At 45.5% G+C, this 25,373-nt stretch overlaps 1 protein-coding gene across 1 annotated transcript; it reads left to right on the top strand.

Moving 5' to 3' along the window:
* Positions 1 to 4,089: 4,089 nt before the first annotated feature.
* LOC145342722 (protein TBATA-like) lies at positions 4,090 to 19,964 on the top strand. The gene is made up of 8 exons (XM_080188286.1): positions 4,090 to 4,130; positions 11,040 to 11,194; positions 13,633 to 13,845; positions 14,831 to 14,913; positions 15,676 to 15,828; positions 17,388 to 17,469; positions 19,661 to 19,807; positions 19,909 to 19,964. Exons 1-8 carry the CDS (start codon positions 4,090 to 4,092, stop codon positions 19,962 to 19,964), a joined length of 930 nt encoding a protein of 309 aa, XP_080044412.1.
* The last annotated feature ends 5,409 nt before the right edge of the window (positions 19,965 to 25,373 follow it).

Consider the following 25,373-nt stretch of genomic DNA (forward strand, 5'->3'; position numbering starts at 1 on the left):
TCCAGGTCACCAACAACCTGTCCTGGCTCCCCCCCCCCCCCCCCCATGCCATCACTATAGTTAAGAAAGCCCATCAACACTTCTACTTTCTCAGAAGACCAAGGAAATTTGGCATGTCAGATATGACCCTCACCAACTTTTACAGATGCACCATAGAAAGCATTCTTTCCAGGTGTATCACAGCTTGGTATGGGCTCCTGCTCTACCCAAGACCGCAGGGAACTATGGAAGGTTGTGAATGTAGCCCAATCTATCGCGCAAACCAGCCTCCCATTCATTGACTCTCTTGACGCTTCCCGCTGTTTCGGCAAAGCAGCCAGCATAACTAAGGACCTCACGCACCCGGGACATTCTCTCTTCCACCTCTTTCCTTCGGGAAAAAAGATACAAAAGTCTGAGATTCCCTGCTCCTGTCAGTCTTTTGAATGGACTTACCTCACAATAAGTTGATCTTTCTCTACACCCTAGCTATGACTGGAACACTATATTCTGCGCTCTCTCCTTTCCTTCTCTATGAACAGTATGTTTTGTCTGTACAGCATGCAAGAAACAATACTTTTCACTATATGTTAATGCATGTGACAATAATAAATCAAATCAAATCAAAACCTTACCTTTCCGAAAAGATACCCTGGCTATCCAAATGACTCCACCAAATTCAGACTTGGTCTAAGGGTTTCAAGTACTTACCTGGTCAAAAATCACACATGAGTAGAGGCAGCTGCTGATTTTACTCCAGGTTTCCACCTGGAGCAAATGGGTGCTTTGCTTTCTTCCAAAGGGTGGATTGGTCATGCTAAATTGCCCCTTAGTGTCCAACAATGTGTTGGTTAGATGGATTTGTCATGGTAAATGTGTGAGGTTATGGGGATGGGATGGGGCAGAGGCCCTGGGAAAGATCCTCTGCCAGAGAGTCAGTGCAAACTCGATGGGCTGAATGGCTTCCTCTGCACTGTAGGGATTCGATGATTTAAGACCATCAGCAGATCCAAGGGAATGTATTAAACTTTCAAGCCAGAGGCAAGGCAATTGTTGCGCTGCATATTATCTGACACAGTGAATAAGTTGACCAATTTGCAGTCTAGGAATGAAATGTCACCAGCCATGCATAGATGGGGGTGGGTGACCCGTACTCCCAAATTGCACTCCCACCATTGAAGCAAAATGAGTTGGGAGCCTTCAGATCACAGTAAAAAGACCCAGACATAGCTGTGTAAATAACAGTGTATTAATGGTGCGGTGTTAGAAGTCAATTAGAAATAGAAGCAATTTGTGAAGGGAGGAGATGAAAATCACCATGAATTTCTAGCCAATAATGTTGCAAAGGTTTTGATTTGGTTCTCAAGGGTTGGGCAGAACCTTCGAGTTGGTCAATGCTCAGAAGCAGAAGGGTGTGGCTATGAGTCATACAGATGTGAGGAACTAGCATGTAGTGATGGAGGAGCCTTGGCCCCTGGCCTTGTCCAACAGGTACAAAGTGTTTGCCACCTGTGAGGGTGGATGAGTAGACTGAGCATGCCATCATAGATTGCCATTCAAACGCAGAAAGCTAAGAGGAAAATGGTGGTGATAGGGGACAGTGTAGTTAGGAGAATAGATACTGTTCTCAGCAGCCATGGCTGGGAGTGCCAACGGTTGTATTGCCTGCTGGGTGCTAGGGTTAAGGACATCTCCTCACTCAGATGAGAGGAATGTGGACTGGGAGCAGAATATCCAGTTCCCATGGTCAACATAGGAACCAAATTTTCAAGTTTGCTGACGACACCACTGTAGTGGGTCGGATCTCAAACAATGACGAGACAGAATACAGGAATGAGATGGAGAATCTGGTGAACTGGTGCGGCAACAATAATCTCTCCCTCAATGTCAACAAAATGAAGAAGGTTATCATCGACTTCAGGAAGCATAAAGAAAAACATGCTCCTGTCTACATCAATGGGGACAAAGTAGAAAGGGCTGAGAGACCAAGTTTTTAGGTATCCAGATCACCAACAGCTGGTCCTCGTACCCCCATGCCGACACTATAGTTAAGAAACCTCACCAATGCCTCTATTTTCTCAGAAGACTAAGGAAATTTGGCATATCAGCTACGACTCTCACCAATGTTTACAGATGCACTATAGAAAGTATTCTTTCTAGTTGTATCATGGCTTGGTATGGGCTCCTGCTCTGCCCAAAACTGCAAGGAACTACAAAAAGTCGTGAATGTAGCCCAACCCATCATGCAAACCAGCCTCCCATCCATTGACTCTGTCTATACTTCCCACTGCCTTGGCAAAGCAGCCAGCATAATTAAGAAACCCTGGACATTCTCTCTTCCACCTTCTTCCATCAGGAAAAAGCTACAGAGATTAAGAATTAGTATTAGATTAAAATAAGAGGCTTACAATGTTACAAATACAGTAGCAAGTCTAAGGATTGGGGGTGTTTTAGAAACCAGCAAAAGGTCACCAAAAAGTTGACAAAAAGGGAAAAATAGAGTGCAAGAGTAAATATAAAAATACATTGTAAGAGTTTTCACAGGTATATAAAAAGGAAGAGAGTAGCTAAAATAAATGTTAGTCCCTTAGAAGCAGAGACAAGCAAAATTATCGTGGGGATTAAGCAAATGGCAGAGGTATCTATCTTCACAGTAGAAAACACAAGTTTCATACCAGAACCTTATCCAGCCTCCCATCCATTGTATCTGTCTATACTTCCCGCTGCCTCAGCAAAGCAAGAATATGTACCGTGTACCTGGTGGATGGTGCTCTCACATGAGATGATGGCATCGGTGTTGATGATCCGGCATGTCTTGCAGAGGTTGCTGTGGCAGGGTTGTGTGGTGTTGTGCTCACTGTTCTCCTGAAGGCTGGGTAGTTTGCTGTGAACAATGGTCTGTTTGAGGTTGCACGATTGTTTGAAGGCAAGTAGTGGGGGTATGGAGATGGCCTTGGCAAGATGTTCGTCTTCATCAATGTTGTGTTGAGGGCTCCGAAGAAGATGCCGTAGCTTCTCCACTCAGGGGAAGTACTGGACAATGAAGGACACTCTGTCCGTCGTGTACCGTGCTTGTCATCTGAGGAGCGAGACCAGAAATTCCCGCACAACGTCAACAAAGATTTCCATTGTCCTACCTTACCACAACAACTACACATCAAAAATATCTCATTGTCTGTAAAGTGCATTGTGACGTTCTGAGGTCATGAAAGGTGCTATGTAAATGCAAGTCTTTCTTTTGTAATGTTCAGCTGAGATATAAAAATGAAAGATAATTTGGTGCTGTAGAATGGAAAAGTGGGCTGGAACTTTACCACCCCACCTGCCATGGAGCTGGAGCGGACGATGGTTTGATAATGGAAATCTCCATTGACCATGGGGGGAGTTTCTGGTCTCGCCGGAGTGGAGCCGTAAAATCCCGCCCAATATTTTGAAATCTCTGGAGAGTGCCTCTATCATTTTATGAAGCCAATGTCAACATCTAAACTAAAGTCAAAGAATGTTCTATCTCACAAGGGCAATGGTGACAAACAGCATTTGAATGCTAATGCCGAAAATTGCTCTGATAGTGTCCCAGTGCTTGAAGATTAACTGGCCCCTTCTCTCTTTTAGTGATTAAGAACTGGGTGACACGGTGGTACAGTGGTTAGCTCTGCTGCCTCACAGCACCAGGGATCTGAGTTCCATTCCCGGCTTGGGACACTGTCTATGTGGAGTCTGCACATTCTCCCCGTGTCTGCGTGGGTTTCCTCCGGGTGCTCTGGTTTCCTCCCACAGTCTAAAAGACATATTGGTTAGGTGCATTGACCTGACCAGGTGCTGGAGTGTGGCAACTTGGGGGAATTTCACAGTAACTTCATTACAGTGTTAATGTAAGCCTTACTTGTGACTGATAAATACACTTTGAAACAAAAGAGTGTGAGGTGTATTTAAATTATACTTTGCAATTTGAATTCTGGTGTACATTGATTAACACAAGATATTGTTTGGTTTAATACACACCAGGTTATTGAATAGTCAGCTGGCCGTGTGTTCATAATAAGCTGTGAATTCATCAAATGTTTCCTTTAATCCTTTGCAGTGGTCTGAAACATATGTGAGGCTTGAACGATGCTAGCAATAGATCCCGAAGAGGAAAGTCCCAGCCATTTGTAAGTTTGAGTTATTCATACAGCTAGCTTTTGTAGAATCCAATAGAATTTAGACCCTGGGAACAGAATGGTATTCATGCCTCACATGAATCTCCTCCCACACCTCATCTTGCCCTACATATCCTTTCCCCTTCATGAGTTTATCCAGCTTCCCTGTTAAATGTACTTGTGCCATTTGCCCCAAAAATCACCAGTGGTGGTGAGTTTCACATTGTCGCCACTCTCTGGGTTTCTCCTGAGTTCCCTATTGGATTTATTTATCACACTCTACATTTATAGCCCCTGGTTCTGGTCTGACCCACAAGTGGGAACAAGCGGGCAGCACGGTGACACACTTCTGCCTCACAGCGTCGGGGACCCGGGTTCAAATCCGGCCTCAGGTGACTGTTTGTCTGGAGTTTGCATGTTCTCCCTGTGTCTGCATGTGTTTCCTCCAGGTACTCCGGTCTCCTCCCACAGTCTAAAGATGTGTGGGATAGGTGGATTGGTCATGCTAAATCATGCATTATGTGTCCAAAGATGCATAGGTTAAGGGAATTAGGTAAATGTGCGGGGTATGGAGATAGAGGTGGGCCTGGGTAAGATGCTGTTTCCGAGAGGACCTCCTTCAGCACCATAGGGATTCTGTGCATCTTCTCTATGTCTACCCTATCAAACCACTACATAATCTTAGAGGCTTCAGTCAGTTCACATCCCAGACTTATCTATTCCAAGGGAAAACAGCCCCAACCTTATTCTTGTAAAGAGAACAAAATATTGGGAATTAAGCCACCATGCAGGTCTGAACAGGTTCCTGGAGGACAACTGTATGTTATACTGCATTAAAAATCCAAAATAAATTGCTAATCAGATCCCTTTTGAAAGTATATTCTAGAATGGAACTTTAGAAGTAGGTAGATTGATAATCTCATTGAAATATGGGAAAGAGTGAGTTGTTAAAGGGCCCCTTACCCAGTAAACCCAATCCTTTCAACAATTACCTACATATTTTCTAAACTTGAGTGGGGGGGGGGGGTCGGGGGGTGGGATAACGACTTTCCAATGCTTTGAATTTTCCCCCTTACCCCAAAGATAATAAAGCAGCACTCTAGGATAACAACATATACAAATAGTCATTTGGAAGCACTAAATTTGTGTGTTGCTGAAAAAAGAGACAGGCTATCGAAACTTTCCATCTTGTACTCGTCAGGACAGATTCGAAAGAATAGTAAAGGGAAGAACAATTTATACTGCATGAGAAGAGAGTCCTAATCAGTTGGCAAATGGACTCTGACAGGTCGGGGCAATTGGCAGCACTTGCTAAATAATCCATGGAATTACACTGCATGGAATTATACTGAAAACCAATTTAAGATTATCAGTTGGGTTTACAGCATGGCTCACCTATGCATCCCAGAAGCTACATATATGCCCACACAATGGGCCCTGGTCTTTGTAGACAGACCATACCCACACATTGTGCCTTTTGCAACTAAGGCTTGGGGGACATCCATTACCTGGTTCATTCTCCATGGCAATTCTTGACCAATCAGGGTCAACCTGCCTGGTTTGAAGTTGTACAAATACTTGGCAATTAACTGTTACGTAGTGCATTCTCAACAGCAATACTTCTACTAATCAGAGTCCACTTGCTGATCAATCAGGACTCTCTTCTTGTGTGGTATAAATTGTTGTCCCTTTTACAGTTGGTACTCTTGCAAATTGTCCTGATGAATCCAAGACAAAAAGTTTCAGCAGCATGCCTCTTTTTTACAGAAATTTCAATGTATCTTCTGGGGCAGGACTCTCCCCTCCTGAGTCAAAAGCTAATGGGTTCAAATCCCACTTCAGAGACTTGAGCACACAATGAAGGCTGAAACTCCCAGTGGAGTACTGATGGAGTGCAGCACTGTCAGATGTGCCATCTCTCAGACATGACTTTATCTGGTCACTGTTTCACTGCTGTTTGTGGGAGTTTGCTGTGCTCAAATTGGCTCCCTCTATTAAAATACTGGCTACGATTCATTGACAATAAAGTACTTTGGGACTTCCTGAGGTTGTGAAAGGTGCTTGAAAAATGCAAGTTCTCTCTCTCTTTATTTAACAGTGGGCTGGTTAGATATAACAGGTGACATTTCCAAAGTCCCAGCTGATTTGGAGCTGTGGGGTAAGTGTAGTGTTTGTACACAGACTGTGTGCAGAGCCTCTCTCTGGGGAGGCTTCAAGAGCATGCCATGATTTTCTATCTGTTAAAACAAATGAAGGACAAATCATAGACCATGGAACACAATCTTTTGACTAATGCTCCCAAAAGAAAAGTGTCAGGATTCTGTAAGTGGAAAGTTAACTCTTGATTATGCATCCCTTAATATTCCAAAAACCTGGCATGTCCAGGACAATCACACCCAACCACCATCATTTCAGTCCAGTTGCATTAATGGACAGAGAAACATGATGACAGGTGGCCTGTGTCTATTCCCAAACCCCAACCCCATCTTGTGTGAAGCTTGGTGCTGAGAAGCGCGATTCATGGAAGTGTTATGCCAAGGTCTCTCTGACATTGACAGCTTTTGTTTTATTTCTGAATTATGCAACATTGTAGCATCCAAGGCGGATATCTGTAGAGAGAGAGAGAGAGAGAGACCCAAATCTGACCTTAGCCCTACTTCTATACACCATAGATTCATAGAGTCATGAAGCACAAAAACAGGCCACTCGGTCCATGCTATCCATGGTGTCCTCCCAGCTAGTCCCTATTGCCCGTGTTTGGCCCACATCCCTCTAATCCTTCCCACCCATGTATTTATCTAAATGCTGTTTAAATGTTGCTATTGAACCTACTTTCTCTGGCAGCTTGGTCCATACCCACACCACCCTCTGCGTGAAGCAGTTGCACCTCAAGTCCCTTTCAAATCTTTCCCTTCTCACCTTAAACCTCTGCCCTCTAGTTTTCAATTCCCTTTCCCTGGGGAAGAGACTATGTGAATCCATTCTATCGATGCCCCTCATGATTTTGTACACCTCAATAAAGTCACCCTTCATTCTCCTATGTTCCAAGGAACAAAGCCCCACCCTGGCCAAACTCTCCTTATAACTTTAGCCCTCCAGTCCTGGCAACATCTTTGTAAATCTTCTTTGCACGCTTTCCAGTTTATCAATGTCTTTCCTATAACAGGGTGACCAAAACTGTACTCAATACTCCAAGTATGATCTCATCAACAACTTCCACAACTGTAACACAATGTCCCACCTCCTATGCTCAGTACCCTGACTGATGAAGGCCAGTGTACTAAAAACCATCTTCACCATTCTGTGAAGCTGCTTTCAATGAATTATGCATTTGTACTTCTAGGTCCCTCTGTTCCTCAACACTCCCCAAGGCCTGACCAGTTGCTGTATAAGTTCTATTTGGTTTGACTTTCCAAAATGCAACACCTCACACTTACCCATATTGAAATCCACTTGCCAATCCTCGGCCCGCTTCCCTAAGTGATCAAAACCCCCCCTGTAATTTTTAATAATCTTCTACCCCCTAATTTAGTGTAATTGTTTGAACTCTTTTGCAAAGCCAGTTCCAGTTGGGTTATTTAGCTTAAGTTTAGTGAGTGATGTGAAGTGTGGCTTGAAAATCTGCATGTATCAGGCACTAATTTAGTTTACCTCCTCGAAGAATTCCAGTGAATTAGTGAGGTTCAACGTGTTGCTTTGGTAATTGGAAAACCCCTCACGTATTCTACAATCTTTAGCTGAACATTTATAACCCCCTATTAACCACTGTCTTACATTTCATTATTAAAGAATGACCTTCTTGTTTCATTGCTTTTTGACCATCACAATCACAGTAGTTAGAGGTTTACACAATGGAGACAGGCCCTTCGGCCCAACTTGTCCATGCTGCTCTTTTTTTCAAAATCCCTAAGCTAATCCCAATTGCCCGCATTTGGCCCATATCCCTCTATATTCATCTTACTCATGTAACTGTCTAAACGCTTTTTAAAAGATAAAATTGTACCTGCCTCTACTACTATCTCTGGTATCTTGTTCCAGACACTCACCACCCTCTGTGTGAAAAAATTGACTCTCTGGACAATTTTGTATCATCTTAAACCTATGTCCTCTAGTCTTAGACTCCCCTACCTTTGACTGTCTAATTGACCTATGCCCCTCATTATTTTATAGCCCTCTATAAGATCACCCCTAAGCCTCCTATGTTCCAGAGAAAAAAGTTTCAGTCTATCGAGCCTCTCCTTAATTCAAACCAAGTCCTGGTATAAGAACGTAAGAAATAGGAGCAGGAGTAGGCCAACTAGCCCTTCGAGCCTGCCCCGCCATTCAATAAGATCATGGCTGATCTGTCGTGGCTCAGTTCCACATTCCCGCCCTCTCCCCATAACCCTTAATCCCCTCTCTTATCAAAAACCCATCAACCCGCGTCTTAAAAATATTTAGCGAGGTAGCCTCCACCACTTCAACGGGCAGAGAATTCCAGAGATTCACCACCCTTTGAGTGAAGAAGTTCCTCCTCAACTCCGTTCTAAACCGCTCCCCCTTTATCTTGAGGCTGTGCCCCCTAGTCCTGCTATCCTTTCTGAGCGGGAAGAGTGTCTCCACCTCTATCCTATCCATCCCATTCATCATCTTATATGTCTCAATGAGATCTCCCCTCATTCTTCTAAACTCTAACGAGTACAAGCCTAATTTATTCAGCCTCTCCTCATAGCTCAACCCCCTCAACTCCGGCATCAGCCTAGTAAACCTCCTCTGCACTCCCTCCAAGGCCAAAATATCCTTGCGTAAGTACGGCGACCAAAACTGCACACAGTACTCCACCTGCGGCCTCACCAATGCCCTATACAGCCGCAGCAAGACCTCCCTACTTTTATATTCAATCCCCCTCGCTATGAAGGCCAGCATCCCATTTGCCTTCCTGACCACCTGCTGCACCTGCAAGCTGGGTTTTTGCAACTCATGCACAAGGACCCCGAGGTCCCTCTGCACCGTCGCCTGCTGCAGTTTTTCTCCACGTAAGTAATAATCCTTCCTACCATTATTCCTACCAAAGTGGACCACCTCGCACTTGCCAACATTAAATTCCATTTGCCATTTCCTGGCCCATTCGCCCAGCCTATCTAGATCCTTCTGTAGACTCTCCCCACCCTCCGCACAATTTGCCTTTCCACCAATTTTGGTGTCATCAGCAAATTTTGACACCCTACACTCGGTTCCCTCCTCCAGATCATCTATATAAATGGTAAATAGCTGAGGCCCCAGCACCGACCCCTGGGGCACTCCACTAGTCACCATCCGCCAATCCGAATTGCACCCATTGACCCCCACTCTCTGCCTCCTACATCCTAGTGAACCTTTTCTGCACTCTTTCTAGTTTAATAATATTCTTTCTATAGTAGGGTGACCTGAACTGCACACAGTATTTCAAGTGTGGCCTTACCAATGTCTTGTACAACTTCAACAAGACGTCCCAACTCCTGTATTCAATGTCTTGACCAATGAAACCAAGCATGCTGAATGCCTTCTTCACCACTCTGTTCACCTGTGACTCCACTTTCAAGGAGCTATGAACCTGTACCCCTAGATCTCTTTGTTCTGTAACTTGCCAGCATTTGGCCCATAGCCTTGAATGTTATGGCGTGCCAAGTACACATCCAGGTACTGTGGATGTGCTGTCTGCCTCCCAGGCAGCACATTCCAGACTGTCAGCATCCTCTGAAGAAAAAGGATTTTCCTCAAATCCCCCCTAAACCTTCCATCCCTTAATGTTCCTTAAAACATACCTTGTAAATCAAGCTTTTGACCATCTATTCCCTCAGTGTCAATACTGCTCCAGTGAAGTACCTTGGGATGATTGTTGAGGGTGCTATGTAAATGCAGCTTGTTGGTGTTGAGGGAACACAGTCTTGGAATTTTCCAATCATGCAGAAGTGAAAGTTTGACAATTCTTCAGAGATTCTTTATAAGACCCTTGTCAGACCCCACTTGGAGTACTGTGCGCAGTTCTGGTCGCCTCACCACAGGAAGGATGTGGAAGCTATTGAGAGGGTGCAGAGGAGATTTACAAGGATGTTGCCTGGATTGGGAGGCATGCCTTATGAAGATAGGTTGAGGGAGCTAGGTCTCTTCTCCCTGGAGAGACGAAGGTTGAGAGGTGACCTTGATAGAGGTTTATAAAATGTTGAGAGGAATAGATAGGGTGGATTCTCGGAGGCTATTTCCCAGGGCTGAAATAGTTGCTATGAGACGACACAGGTTTAAGGTGCTGGGGAGCAGGTACAGAGGAGATATCAGGGGTAAGTTTTTCACTCAGAGGGTGGTGAGTGAATGGAATCGGCTGTCGTCGGTGGTGGTAGAGGCGAACTCACTGGGGTCTTTTAAAAGACTTCTGGATGAGTACGCGGGATTTAATGGGATTGGGGGTTATAGATAGTTCTATGGCCTGGTAGGTATGGATATGATCGGCGCAACTTGTGGGCCGAAGGGCCTGTTTGTGCTGTTGTGTTCTATGTTCTCTGTTCTATGAAGTCCTCACTAGAACTCTGGCTATGCCAACTACCTGACCTTTTGAGTCCAGGACGACATTATTTGTGGAGGGTGTGTGATTCTCCAGCACCCAACCCCCCCACCACATGTTTATCAGTGGTGAGAGGCGGCATGCCATTCACTGGCGGTGGGATTCTCCAACCCCCCCTCCCCCCGCTGTTGTCAGTGGGATTTCCCATTGCAGCCACCCTATGCTGCGGGGAAAATCCCACGGGAAGGGGGTGTAGTGCTAGTGGGATCAGAGGGCCCCGCTGGCGTGAACGGCCTGAGGACTCCGGCCAAGACTTCCCCGAATTATCTTCATCCGCACAATCTTTCTCGAAAGGTGATTCATAACAAAGCTTATTTTTCCATTGGTTTTGAAAATTCATCTAGATATGACCCACAAGGCAGACCAGGGCAACAATATCTACCTTACCTCAGCAATTCTACACCTAGACCTAGAAACACCAACAAATGCAAAATTCCTGCTGACCGGTTCATCTACAGTCGGAACAACCCTCATCCCAAAAGGGTTTACCACATTCAAGGTAACCTGTGCACCTGCACACCAGATTCCATAGATCAAAATGTCAATGTTTTTCTAGGGATTGCTTCTAAGGATGGGCAAATAATGCTGGCCAGGCAGGGAAGTCCATGTCCCACAACTGAATGAGAATAAGGAAGGGACTGAGTGGACAAAATAAGAGTGTGCTAACAGTGAAGACTAGAAATTGCAAAAATAATAGAGTTAAAGGCACTCTTATCTGAATATATGCAACACTCACAACTGGGTAGATGAATTGAACTGGCACATAGAAATCATAGAATCCCACAGTGTACAAGGAGGCCATTCGGCCCATCAAATCACACCGACAACAATCCTACCCCAGGCCCTATCCCCATAATTCCTCCACTAATCCCTCTAATTTATGCATCCCAGGACATGAAGGGGCAACTTAGCATGCCAATTCCTCCACTAATCCTTCTAACTTACATATCCCGGGACACCAAGAGGCAGTTTAACATCGCCAATCCATCTAACACAGACATCTTTGAACTGTGGGAGGAAACCGGGGCACCTGGAGGAAACCCACGCAGACACAGGGGAAACGTGCAAACTCCACACAGACAGTGAGCCAAGCTGGGAACTGAACCCAGGTCCCTGGCACTGTGAGGCAGCAATGCTAACCACTGTGCCATCCCAGATAGGCACAGATAGACGTACATAATATAAGATCAAACTGCCATCACACGGATGTCGCTGCAGGGTGACCAAGGTTGGGAATTGAATATTCAAGGCTATTCAACATCTGGGAAGTTCAGGCAAAAAGGAAAGGGAGGTGGGGGTCACACTGATAATAAAGAATGGGATCCATACATTAGTGGGAGAGAATCTTATATCAGAAAATCAAGATGAAGTGATCTTACTGGTTTGTCACGCTGCTCAATGAGCGGAACAAGCCTGTAAGATTGCAAGAGATACAAAAAATAGAGTTAGCGTCTGAGTTCTCACCTTTTGCGATCTTGGGGGGTGGGGTGCCTCATGGCACAGTGGTTAGCATTGTTGCCTCACAGCACCTGTGCTCGATTCCAGCCTCGGGTGACTGTCTGTGTGGAGTTTGCAAGTTCTCCCCGTGTCTGCGTGGGTTTCCTCTGGGTGCTCCAGTTTCCTCGAACGCTCCAAAGATGAGCAGGTTATGTTGATTGGCCGTGCTAAATTGCCCCTTAGTGTGAGGGTGATATATGGGGTAATGAGGATAGGGCCTGGGTGGGCCAAATGGCCTCCTTCTGCACTGTAGGGATTCTATGAGCAGAGTGGGGGTGCATTAGTTCCTTTGGCAGGAGGATTAGTAAGCAGAGGGCAGGGTTTCAAGGTGATTGGCAAGCTCTAGACATTTCTGTGTTCCTCTTTTAGTTGCTGCACCTCTTCAAAACTCAATCTCAGATCCACCTCTGACACTATGGTCAGAATTGTACTGGCATGTCCGCCCCAACAGAGGGCATTCTCCGTTGGCCTGGGGCGCGACTGTATGGACCTCGGTCAGAAGCACTGGTAAAATTCTGCCCTGTGGCCGGAATGTTAATGTCCAGGCGGCCACAGGAATCGGAGTGGGCGAGGGGCAGACCGTAAACAGGTCCGGCTGGCCTTTTACAGTTTCAGGACACAGGGGGCTGTAAATTCCCACCCATTAGTTACCAATTCAAACCGTACAGTGCCTCTTGGAGCCTGTCTTTATTGGAACTGAGTCCCAGTCATTCCCCCATGGAGGAGGTATAATTAGAGCAAGTCTTTAGTCCCTGATTGCATTACAATCCAAACAGAGAGGATGACAATTAAAATAGATAAATGAAACTCAGAAGGGGTTTGATAGGGTAAATGGTAAGAAGATGTTTTAGCTTGTTAGAGAGACTGGAACTAGTCCACAGACAATGTAGAATAGTCGCTAATAAATTCAATTAGAAATTCAGAAGAAATTTATCTACCCAGAGGGCGGGACTTCCTTTAACAATGCCCCGATCTCTGGGCTGGCCAGCATTTTTCCAGCGATACGTAGATTTTCATCGATGAGGTGGGTGAATTCTACCAGACAGGCACTGCTAATGCCAACGGGAAACACTCTGGATTTCCCACTGGTGAAAGCACTGATTCGGGTGAACTGTCTCCCCCATCTTCCCTTAATAAAATACAGATTGCAAACTGTTGTGATAGCTTGTACAACTTTCCCTTTGGTTCTTGCTCCATCTGTAATTACTAACCCCCCCTCCACCCCCGTCATAGCTTAACGCAATGGTCTATTCTGTGCTCTAGTTCCGCACAGAGGTGTTTAGTCACAATGCCTCACCGTTACGAGGGCTAGGGCAATCTTGATGGACCAGCTCTGGCCCCTGTCTTAGTGTTACAGCAGGTTCCTCAGCCAGGCTATTACCACAAATTAAAAATGCAAGTCCGAGCACTACTTAGGCGGCTCCACTGACTGTGTTGCAGGTCTGAATAATCAGCTCGTCTGCAAGGTGGATGATTATACCACCTGTCCCAAAGAAGAGGCTAAACAACCACCACCAAAACCACAGATCATCAAACCACAGCGGCCAGTCACTACAAACATTCCCATAACTGCTCCTTATCCAGCACATGTCATCACAGGAATACCACAACCCCCCTGTAAAGAAGATTTACAAACTGACATCGCCTTATTATGTGAGTATTCTTAGCTGTGTAGACATGAGTGTGTTTTAGTTTAATTTAAGCGGTGGAAAGAATACTGAGGTTTGAACAGGGCCTTCATTGCACAGAGTGTATCCAATGCAAAGTTTCATCCAGTTGACTAGTTAAATGACTCAAGAGTCCCAGAATCCAGGCTGACCATTTATCATGACTTCTTCCCAGCTTAAGTCCCTGGAATCGCAGAATTTTAACAGTAGCCCCTGGTGAGAAAATCTCAGAAAGAGAGACATCACCTTAAAATCAGAGAAAGACCATTTAGGAGAGAAATTTGCCAAAGTATCTTCAAATAAAAGGTTGTTTGGTAGAGTGTGGCACTCTACCACGCTCAATTAATCATTTAATATCAGAAATTGATTTTTTTTTAACTAGCGAAGGTAGAAAACCAGGGTGAGAGGATAGAGATAGAATGTCATTCAGCCATGATCTCTACGAATGACAGAACAGACTCAGGGGCCTGAATGGCTTCTGCTGTTACTACTAAAAGAAGCCATCTGGCAACTGTATCTGCACTGGCTCTCTGCAAAAGTCTTTTTTCTTATTGAATCCCATTCCCCAAAGTCCACCTGCAGCTTCTTGGTATCAAAGTCAATCAGTAGCTTAAAGATGGAATTCAACTGCCCACCAGCTGAGTGTCAATTGTTCATTGATTCTGGGTGGTTCAGAGACTGACTTAACTCCAACCTGCACTACCTGATGAAGGAGCAACGCTCTGAAAGCTCACGATACCAAATTGACCTGTTGGACTTTAATCTGAGACTTCTGACTGTGCCCACCCCAGTCCAACACTGGCATCTCCGCATACCATGGCTTAACTTGCATTTTGTTTTAGTGTTATGAATGTTATTGGTCAAGAAAGTGTCCAGTGTAGGCTGAATATAGCGTAAGTGCAGATTGGTGCAAACTGATTCCTTTCTTGGAGACTAGTGGAGTTAGTGACTGCCTTTGCTGTTTCTTGCAGATTCCCAGGCATGGCGAGATGAGCTGAGAGACCTAACAGCAAGATTGGATTTCAATCCAGAATTGATGGCAGAAGGCAAAGAGGTGATGGGAACTCGCCTTCCTGCAGCATGTAAACCTGGTTAACGTCTTAGGGGGGAATTTACTCTGTCTCATGGGGGTGGGGGAGAATGGGGGGGGGGGGTGACTATGGAGTTGAGGGTGAGGATTTGTGGGATGGGGAGACATTGTGGATGGAGGTGTGTTGGGTGCAATGTGTTCCTTCCTCCAGGAGATCTTCTCAGAGGTGAAAGTCCCTGTGGCATCCATGGTGTGTAATTCATAGAAATCATAGAAAACCTACAGTGCAAAAGGAGGCTATTCGGCCCTTAGAGCCAGCATCAACAACAATCCCACCCACGCCCTATCCCCGTAATCCGCTAGTCCCTCTAACCTCCGCATCCCGGACACTGAGGGACAATTTAGCACAGCCAATACACCTAACCCGCATATCTTTGGACTGTGGGAGGAAACCTGAGCACCCAGAGGAAACACACGCAGACACAAAGAGAACATGCAAACTCCACACAGACAGTGACCTAAGCCAGGAATTGAACCCGGATTCCTGGAGCTGTGAGGCAGCAGTGCTACCCACTGTGCCACCGTGCTGCCTGACTGAGGTAGTTGACCCGTTACTCAGCCTAATCATAACACACAAGAGGTTATTGATAAAGAGTATAACACATTGATAAACCTTTATTTTGTTCTGGGATCAAGTATTTAACATTTCCACATTGTTGGAGCGATATGGAGTGAGGAAAAATCAGACAGTTTAAGTTTTTAACATATGTTTTCTTTTTTAAACAGGATGAGATTCCAAAATTGGGAATCCAAAATGCTGGTGAAAGGAGGGACCTTTGTCCTTCTCCAACAAGACCCACATCCAGGCCTTCCACAAGGTTGGCTTCACGTGCTGGATGTGCTAGACCAGTCCTGACAGTGGCTGAGCAAGAAGTTCTCGTGAGTACTTGCAGAATTTGTTGCCTGGTTTGTTTGTCAAGACCAGTTCCTCCCAAACCTACAGCAAGGGGGGAGGTGCAGAGAGAGGCCCCAAAAATCCTCTTCAAGTCACACACCATCCTCACTTGGAAATTCTATCGGCTGATCCTTCACTGCCATTGGGTCAAAATCCTGACACTCTCTCTCTCTCTATCAGCACGGTGGATGTACCTACGTCACATGGACGACAGCAAATTCAACCTTCCTAAAGGCAAAAAGCGATAAACACTGACCTTGCAGTGGCCTGAATGGGGTTATGAGTTGTTACAAGTCTAGACAACAGTGTCTCAGTGGGTCACAATCTCATCTCAGGATCAGAGGTTGTGGGTTCAAGTCCAACTTTCCTGAGCTCCAAATCCCACTGATGAGCCCAATGCCAATACTGAGGGAGCACTGCACTGTCAAAGGTGACTTCTGTCAGATGAGATATTAAACTGAGACCCTGTCTGTCTCTTGGGGGGGATGTGAAAAGCACTATATAAATGCCAGTTGTTGTTATAACAGAGTAGCACCATTTGCTTTAGTCGACACCCTCAGAGTAGAGTGAAATGCAATATTAGAAAGACACATATCAAACTGAATCCATTACCTTCCTCATTCTACATCAGCCCCACGATGAAGTACTATAACACTACGGCCTCAATTTTATGCTCCCCATTCACCACCCGTCCCTCCCTCCCCGACTCCCTGGTTTTGAGGTGGGGAGAGGAGTTTGAAATTGCATGGATGGGAATCCCAACACTGTGATCCAGGCGGGATTTTATGGTGGGAGGGGCAGTACCTCAGATTGGAACCCCTGCCCATGACCCGGATTGGGAAGTCTAGTTGTCTACTGGCCACGATAGGGTCTTTCCCATCCAGCCTAAATTTTCAGGCTGGTGGGTGCCGGATAACTCAACTCAGGGTGGGAAATAGAAAAGTGTGACATTCTCAATCTTGGATTGGAAGATTGGTGAATTCACCGCCATCGAAGGCTCCCTTTTGTCTGGGGATGCCCTGCCTTCATGGACCAAATACCTCTGGACCTCCATCCACCCTTGACCTATCCCCATAGTTAACAATTTGTCCCCCTCCCCCCCAAGCATCCATCCCCCCTCCCCTCCCTGGGACCCCTGCCATATCTCTTCCCACTGCAGTATCTCTTCCAGAGATACTGTGTGTGTGTGTGTGTGGGGGGGATCTGAGCTGATTGGTCAGTAGCCCTCCAAGACAGGACTTCCTTCCAAGTGCAGTTGGAAGTCCCGCTTTCTGCCAATCAGCACTCAACTGGGTGTGAACTGGAAACAGGCTTGTCCCTGCTAACTCACCAGATGGTGCAGGTCCAACCCCTTCCCACTGCACCGTATCATCATTGTCCCAATTGCCAAGAGTTCTCTACCCAGCAACAACCCAATGGGGGAGCTTGTGGATGAGGGCTGTATTAGTGTAAAGTGCACACCTCACTTGTCACAGTTTCGGTTAGTGAAGCAACAATCCACTCTGTTTAATTATACTGTGGCCATGTGTTGCCCTTCATTTAGGTGCTGGAACTACTGGCTCAGATCTTGCAGACTGATTCACTTAAAGCTGTACAGCAGTGGTTACTCATTACAGGAATGAAAGGTTAGTGAAGTCGCCCCAGATCATTACACAACGTAAATTTCTCAGCCTACTACATTTTGGTGGGATTTTCCTACGTGTAAATTGGCTGTCCTGCTTCCTGTCAATTTGTTTCAAGAACACGGGTGGCCTCACAGCGCCAGGGACCCGGGTTCAATTCCTGACTTGGGTCACTGTGTGGAGTTTGCATGTTCTCCCTGTGTCTGCATGGGTTTCCGCCTAGTGCTCTGGTTTCCTCCCACAATCCGAAACATGCGCTGGTTAGGTTCATTGGCCATGCTAAATTTTCCCTCCGTGTACCCGAACAGGTGCCAGAGTTTGGAGATTTTCATGGTAACTTCATTGCAGTGTTACTATAAGCTTACTTGGGACATGAATAAATAAATAAACAAACCATTTTGCTGATTAGTTCCCAAAGGTGGGGGGAGTCTAAAACTAGAGGCCATAGGTTTAAGATGAGAGGGGAGAGATACAAAAGGGTCCAGAGGCCAATTTTTTCACACAGAGCGTGGTGAGTGTCTGGAACAAGCTGCCAGAGGTAGTAGTAGTAGAGGTGGGTACAATTTTGTCTTTTAAAAGCATTTAGACAGTTACATGGGTAAGATGGGTATGGAGGGATATGGGCCAAATGTGGGCAATTGGGGCTAGCTTTGGGGTTTAAAAAAAAGGGTGGCATGGACAATTGGGGCCGAAGGGCCTGTTTCCATGTTGTAAACCTCTATGACTCTATGACTCCGTTATTGGTGGCTGTTTACCAGGCTGATTCCGGGGATGGCGGAACTGATGAATGAGGAGAGATTGATTAGATTAGGATTGTTTTTGTTGGAGTTCAGAAGAATGAGGGGGGATCTCATAGAGACTTTTCAAATTCTAACAGGATTAGACGGGATAGATGCAGGGAGGGTGTTCCCGATAGTGGGGAGTCCAGAACCAGGGGTCACAGTCTAAGGATTTGGGGTAGACTATTTAGGACAGAGGTGAGGAGACATTTCTTCGCCCAAAAAGTGGCGAGCCTGTGGAATTCATTATCACAGGAAATAGTTGATGCCAAAACATTGGGTGTGTTCAAGAGGCAGCTGGATATGGCACTTGGGGTGAATGAGATCAAAGGTCACAGGGAGAAAGCAGGATTAAGTTATTGAGTTGGACGATCAGCCATGATCATGATGAGTGGCGGAGCAGACTCAAAGGGCCAAATGGCCTCTTCCTGCTCCCATCTTCTATATTTCTATGTTCCTTCAGTTGCCAAGGTCCTAAGCTCTGAAATTTCCTTCCTTAAATCTTGCCTACTCTCCATCCCTCTTTCTTTAAGATGCTCCTAATAATATATCTCTTTAATTAAGCTTTTGGTCCTCTGTGCTCATACCATCTCTGTAACTTGGGGAAAGGGGGTGAACTTCTGGCCACACTCGCCCCAAAAACTGGAAAATGCTGTCCGAAGTCAACGGACTTTGCACGTTCCGTGTCCCGCTCGCTACGATTCCAGTGGTGGGCGGGACAGGAGAACTCCACCAGGGGTGGGATTGGGCAAGATCAGAAACTTTTGCTCGCTACGATTCCAGTGGTGGGCGGGAATCGTTGTGGGCAGGTTGGATAACTTGATGGACCAGCAAAAGGTCTGTTGGATTCGGGCAGAAGTTTCTGACCTGTCCCGGGACAGGAGAACTCCACCCGGGGTGGGATTGGGCAAGATCAGAAACTTTTGCCTGAATCCAACAGACCTTTTGCTGGTCCGTCAAGTTATCCAACCTGCCCACAACGATTCCTGCGCCGGGCAGGACTGGTTAACTTAGGTAAAAGCACGTTCCTGCAGAGGCTGGAATCTGAAACAAAAAGAGACAATGCTGGAAAGTCTCAACAGCGTCTGTGGAGAGAGAAACAGAGTTAACGTCTCGAGTTTGGGTGGCGTTCGGACAACCTTGGCTCGAAATGCTGGATAATTTAGGTCTTGGTGTATGATTTGATTTTATAACTTTCCCCCAACTCCCCATCTCTGTGAATTCCTTAGGATATCTTCCTGCAATAATTTAAGTTGCTGTAATCTTCCAGACATTGTTGCGGGAATGTATCCGGTCTTCGCAACTCTCCCCCCCTCCAGCCTGGAGGATTTGAGGCCAGTCTGTTAATTAAAATGTGGAGGGTGAATTTTTGCTCCTCATGTTTGTTCTCATCCTTGTGTTTCATCCTGATTTAGAGAAAGAAATGGTGTTGGATTTGCTGCGTACGGCTATAGCCGATATGAACTTCAATAATTCAACATGTGTCGCTGCAAGAGAGAAGTTAGCCTCTCGTCAGCCGACCAACACCGCAGAGACAGAAATGTTCCGAGCGAAGTCTGCCTGTGAGATGCGGCGCGCCAGGTTTGTACCAGCCGGACATTTGGTGTCATCATTTTTGCACAGGAAATGTTTTCTGTAATTTTTTTACTTCTGATTTTTGTAGATTGGATGCGGATAGGGTTTGTAGACCTTCTGTTGGTCACTATGGTCAGGTGTTAGTCTCAGTCTGTACTGCCCCTTGAGGTGGCACAGTGGTTAGCACTGCTGCCTCACAGTGCAAAGGACCCAGGTTCGATTCCCGGCTTGGGTCACTGTCTGTGCAGAGTCTGCATGTTCTCCCCATGTCTGCATGGGTTTCCTCCAAGTGCTCTGGTTTCCTCCCACAATCTGAAAGACGTGCAGATTAGGTTGATTAGCCATGCTAAATTGCTCCTTAGTGTCAGGGGGATTAGGAGGGTAAATATGTGGGGTAGCGGGGATGGGACCTGGTTGGGATTGTTGTCAGTGTGGAGTCAATGGGCCAAATGGCCGCCTTCTGCACTGTAAGATTCTACTTAATTCTGGACCTATGTATTAGCCGTTTGTGACTAAGATATTTGCCCCAGGACACCCAGATCCCTCTGCATCTCAAGAGTTCTACAAATGTATCTCCCTAAATGGTCTAGGCTTTATATGGATTATGAGCAGGAAGAAAAGATGGAAAGTGATTATAGGTTTGTAATGATTGGAGGTGAAATGTGTCATTTTGTTTTACAGGTTGCAAAGTCAAAGTCAAACAATGGACTCAATCTTGGAGAAAAAACCAGGTACATGAATTGTGAAACTGACAGTCTAACAATATTTAATTTTGCTTTATTAATTGAACTAAATATGTGTTACTCAAGGTCAGCTGCAAAGACAAGTAGTCAACGGTAGTTAATAAAGGATGAAAATATCTAAATGTTGGCCGATAGGGTGAGAAGGATTACCAAGCAGGCAATAAGTTTTTAAAATAGGAAAGAGGGAAGGAGTGGAAATAATTGAATAACGCTTTCAAAGAGCTAGCATAGACACAATGGGCCAAATGGACTCCTCTGTTTTGTAAGATTTTCTGATTCTCAATATTTCCCACATAGGAAATAGGAGAAGGAGGAGGCCCTTCTAGCCTCTTCCGCCATTCATTGTGATCATGGCTGAGGACCCAACTCAGCAGCCTGATCCCACATTCCCCCATATCCTTTGGTCCCTTTCATCCAAAGATCTATATCTAACTTCTTGTTGAAAACGTTTAGACCGCAGTTCTCCCATCCTGCTACGCTAATCTTTTAGTGCAGTGAGCCGGGAGATTCTCACATAGGTCAATTTATGGGGTTTACGCGAGTGTTCGCGCCCTGCTTGTCTCTCCCAGCGATGGATTTCCGGCAGTGTCTGCTCTGCACTGGAAATCGGTGGGGAGGCGCAAAGATCATTTAAATGGTCATTGTAATTTGATTTAAATATAACTAACAGGCCCGGGGCTGATGACTCCAGGCCCACTAGCCTCTCCCACTCCGCCAGAATGGTTCACTCTAGTGGGGAAGACAATAGCTCCCCACTTTTGGCGAGCTAGCAACCAAACCCTGCTGGAGTGAAGGGGGAGGAGCAATCGGGCCCTCCTCCAGAGAGTCAGGCAGTGGTGGGGGATTGCCCCCGGGTTTTGGCACCTTCGCAGTGCCAGCCTGGGCCCCTTGGCACTGTCCGTTGGGCAGGGGACAGGGCATATGGGGGTCTAGGGGATGGGGCCTGATGGGTCAGGTGCTGGGGGCAATTGGTAGGGCTGGGGGAGTCCCCCAGCCATTCTGTATAGGGATTGCTAGGGAGGCCAGTGATCAAGATGGGGGTGTTAGGTGGGGTGGGGGATTGGACTGGCCCGAGAATGGTCTTGGTGTGGGAGTGAGGAGGAATTGATTGGGCTGTGTGGGGACAGAGCACTGGCGTTGCTGGGGTCTTGGGGCTGGCCAGTGATCGAGATATTGTAACAACCTTCCCCAAAATATTAAGCTTAATGAAAGCCATTAACATCATAGACTTACCAGGGCGCAAAGCTTTTGGATCATGGTGTACTGTATGTATGAGTTATATTTTGGGAATCTGGCGTCGCATTAAGATTATCCGGTATTTATCACATTTATTCCAACTTCTAATAATTCAGATCGAGACAGAGACCTCAAAATGCTGGAAGAGATGAGACCGCTTTCCTCTGCTCGCCAGAGTCCACCATGTAAAAATGTCAAAAAGCCGAAAACTCTCGGATCCGCAAGAATGCTCAACGTGATGTCTTCCCCACTATTAGGTGGCACGTTGTGCCACAGTGTGACTGAGTTATCTAAAACTTAAAAACAGAGGCTGACCCCTTGAAAGAGTTTGCAACGAATGAACGTGCAGAGTTATCAGTAAATGTTTTTGGAGGTAAATGAAGTATTGACGTGTCAGATTATATTGTACGTTGTCGCTGGGCTGATCCACCAATTTGTGTCCAGGCTTATTCTACCAGAGAGGAAACAGTAGTTTTAAACTCGAACTTCAGAGTAACGAGACTGAAACTTTACAACAGAAACATCGTTACTATCCCTACCTGCTTTTGTACTGTGACCATACGGCGACATGGTGGCACAGCAGTTAGCTCCGCTGTCTCACACCACCAGGGACCTGGGTTCAATTCCCGGCTTGGGTCACTATCTGTGCGGAGTTTACATGTTCTCCCCGTGTCTGCGTGGGTTTGCTCCGGTTTCCTCCCACTCTCCAAAGATGTGCGGGTTCAGTGGATTGGCCATGCTATAATTGCCCTCAGCGTCAGTGGGATTAGCAGGATAAATACATGGAGTTAGGGTCTGGGTGGGATTGGGATCGCAGCAGACTCAATGGGCCTAATGGCCTCCTTCTGCACTGTAGGATTCTATGAACTACCCCTAAAAGTGCTACTTAAATCTCGTTTCACTCACTACAGTGGTACAGACCTAAGAACTGGAGTATCTTTAAGCCAATGCTCTAATTCAACACTCAACAAGCCCATCGTTCTGGAATTTAAAAAGCTGGTGTTGGCAAAAGTGACCATTAAAAAACCCATCTGATTCACTGACATGGTTCAGGTAGGTAATTGGGTCTCCTGACACTATCCGAGCAAAATTAGCAATGGATTGAAGATTCTAATCAGCATTAATCACCTGACAACCTTGGCTGCACGCGCAGTCTCCACTTAAAAAAGAAACCTAATTCTCTCTCATACCATCTGCTACAATGGATTTTTCATACCTTTTAGTTTAAAGGATCTGCCCAATTTCTCTTTTTGTTTTTAACTTCCTACATTCTCATGCTTTTGCACACTTCACTATAGCGAATAATTTAATCTTGAACAAGTTTGCAAGTCTCTTCATAATCTTCAGAACTGTTTTAGGCCACTTTACAACTTCCCATTTCCAAAGGGAACAACTCATCCCGAGCTGACCAGGGTATCCGATGTTCTTCCCCACATTTCTTTATCCTTGGGATGAGAGCGTGACCAGGGATTGGTCTTTTCACTTGCAGAATGGGAGTGTGGTTGGTTATGTCAGTGTTCATTGACCATCAATGTGGCACGGTGGCACAGCAGTTAGCACTGCTGCCTCACAGCACCAGGGACCCAGGTTCAATTCCAGCCTTGGGTCACTATCTGTTTGGAGTTTGTACTTTCTCCCCGTATCAGGTGCTCTGGTTTCCTCCCACACTCTAAAAGATACGTGGGTTAGGTTGATTGGCTTTGCTAAATTGACCCTAATGCAGGTTAGATTTTAAGATCTATTTTGGTATTCAATTATTTTCAATGTGATTGCCCATTTTACTAATCCAGGCCTTGCATTTTCTGAAATATTGACATTAAGGCTGATTAGCAGGGTATATGAGGATTACGGGACTAGGGCCTGGGTGGGATTGTGGTCAGTACAGACTCGATGGGCCGAAGAGCCTCCTTCTGTATTGTGGGGATTCTATTCTACGATGATTCTATTCTATGATAATCCAAACATGCCCTTGAGAAGGTAAATGTGAGCTACCTTCTCAACAACTGAATAAGTTGCTGGACCATTTCAGAGGTTAAGAGACAACTACATTATGTGGGACTGGATTCACATGCAGGCCGGATTGTGTTAGGAGGCCCAATTTCCTTCCTGAACCACGTCAGTGAACCAGATGGGTTTACTAATGGTCACTTTTGCCAACACCAGCATTTTAAATTCCAGATGCATTTGGCTAATTGAACTGAAATTCCTCAGCCAATTACTTCAGGCCCTGGATTTCTTATCATCCAGATATATTAAATATACATAGCATGATATTAAAAATATATATCTATTATATATTAAAAAAGGACTTGCGTCACCTAAAATCAGCCTTAATGTCAATATTTCAGAAAATGCAAGGTCTGGATTGGTAAAATGGGCAATCACATTGAAAATTATTGAATACCAAAATAAATCTTAAAATCTAACCATCAATCATTTAATATATTTCAAGAGCAAAGGGTCAGCCAACTTTTGGACGTGCTGTGCCAAGTCTTCATTTATTCACTTTAAGTTTTTCCACACCAGTCACACATTTGGCACAGTGACACGCTGGTTTACATTGCTGCTTCACAGCGCCAAGGATCTGGGTTCGATTCCTGGCTTGGGTCACTGTCTGTGTGGAGTCTGCACATTCTCCCTGTCTCTGTGTGGGTTTCCTCCAGATGCTCCAGTTTCCTCCCACAGTGCAAAGACATGCTGGTTAGGATGCATTGGCCGTGCTAAATTCTCCCTCAGTGTACCTGAACAGGCGCTGGAGTGTGGCAACTAGGGGATTTTCACAATAACTTCATTGCAGTGTTAATGTAAGCCTACTTGTGACAGTAATAAATAAACTTTACAAACTTTTAAAATTTAGAAGGTTTTCATAAATAATGACCTTAATTATTTGGTCTTGCCCTTGTTTTTTCTGAATTTTCCAATGCTTACAACATATTTGGATATACCACTCCCCCCCCCGCCACCCACCAATCTGTCACCCTGCCAGGTCCTCCCACCCAACAGTCGCTGCACTGATATTAACCTCCAGCGGCAGTTTTCAGGTGGACTTTTCATAACCAAAGCTTGAGGTCAGAATCAGCAGTGCAGCAACTCAACGAAACTCACACCAACAGACTGGCTTTAAAAAGATTAGAGCTCCTTTGTTCTGATATTTTAAAGCCAGTCTGTCAGGTGTGTGGCTTTGGTTGCCAGACAGTCATCTCACAGGCCATCGACTGCCAACACCTGGCATACAGGAAGAGATTGGTTAAAGAAAGATTACAGCAAATAAGCTCTTTGTGATTTGTTGTTGTATATTGTGGGAAGTCTGGTGCAGAATCCTATATTTAAGCCATTAATAGCTGAATGTTATGGGTGGGGAAAATATCTACTTTGAAATATGTTTTATCAGTTAGAAGCCATGTTCAATATCAACCATCGATACCGACTATCGAAGCAGGTTGCATTGGTATTAACTGTGGCTCAGTTGATGCCTGAGTCAGAAGGCTGTCGGTTCAAGTTCAACTCCAGGACAAACATCAGTGCAGTACAAAGAGAGATGCTGCCTTTTGGATGAGACAAAGTTCTGTCTATC

The sequence above is a fragment of the Carcharhinus amblyrhynchos genome, chromosome 1 (assembly GCF_965287045.1).
Source record: "Carcharhinus amblyrhynchos chromosome 1, sCarAmb.v2.hapA, whole genome shotgun sequence".
Classification (NCBI taxonomy): Eukaryota; Metazoa; Chordata; class Chondrichthyes; order Carcharhiniformes; family Carcharhinidae; genus Carcharhinus; species Carcharhinus amblyrhynchos.

Excerpts from the sequence above, each read along its gene's own strand:
- LOC145342722 (XM_080188286.1), top strand. The coding sequence starts at position 4,090 with ATGCTAGCAATAGATCCCGAAGAGGAAAGTCCCAGCCATTT. Across the intron at positions 11,195-13,632 it reads AAGGGTTTACCACATTCAAG|GTCTGAATAATCAGCTCGTC; the intron begins GTAACCTGTGCA and ends ACTGTGTTGCAG. Across the intron at positions 14,914-15,675 it reads TGATGGCAGAAGGCAAAGAG|GATGAGATTCCAAAATTGGG; the intron begins GTGATGGGAACT and ends TTTTTTAAACAG.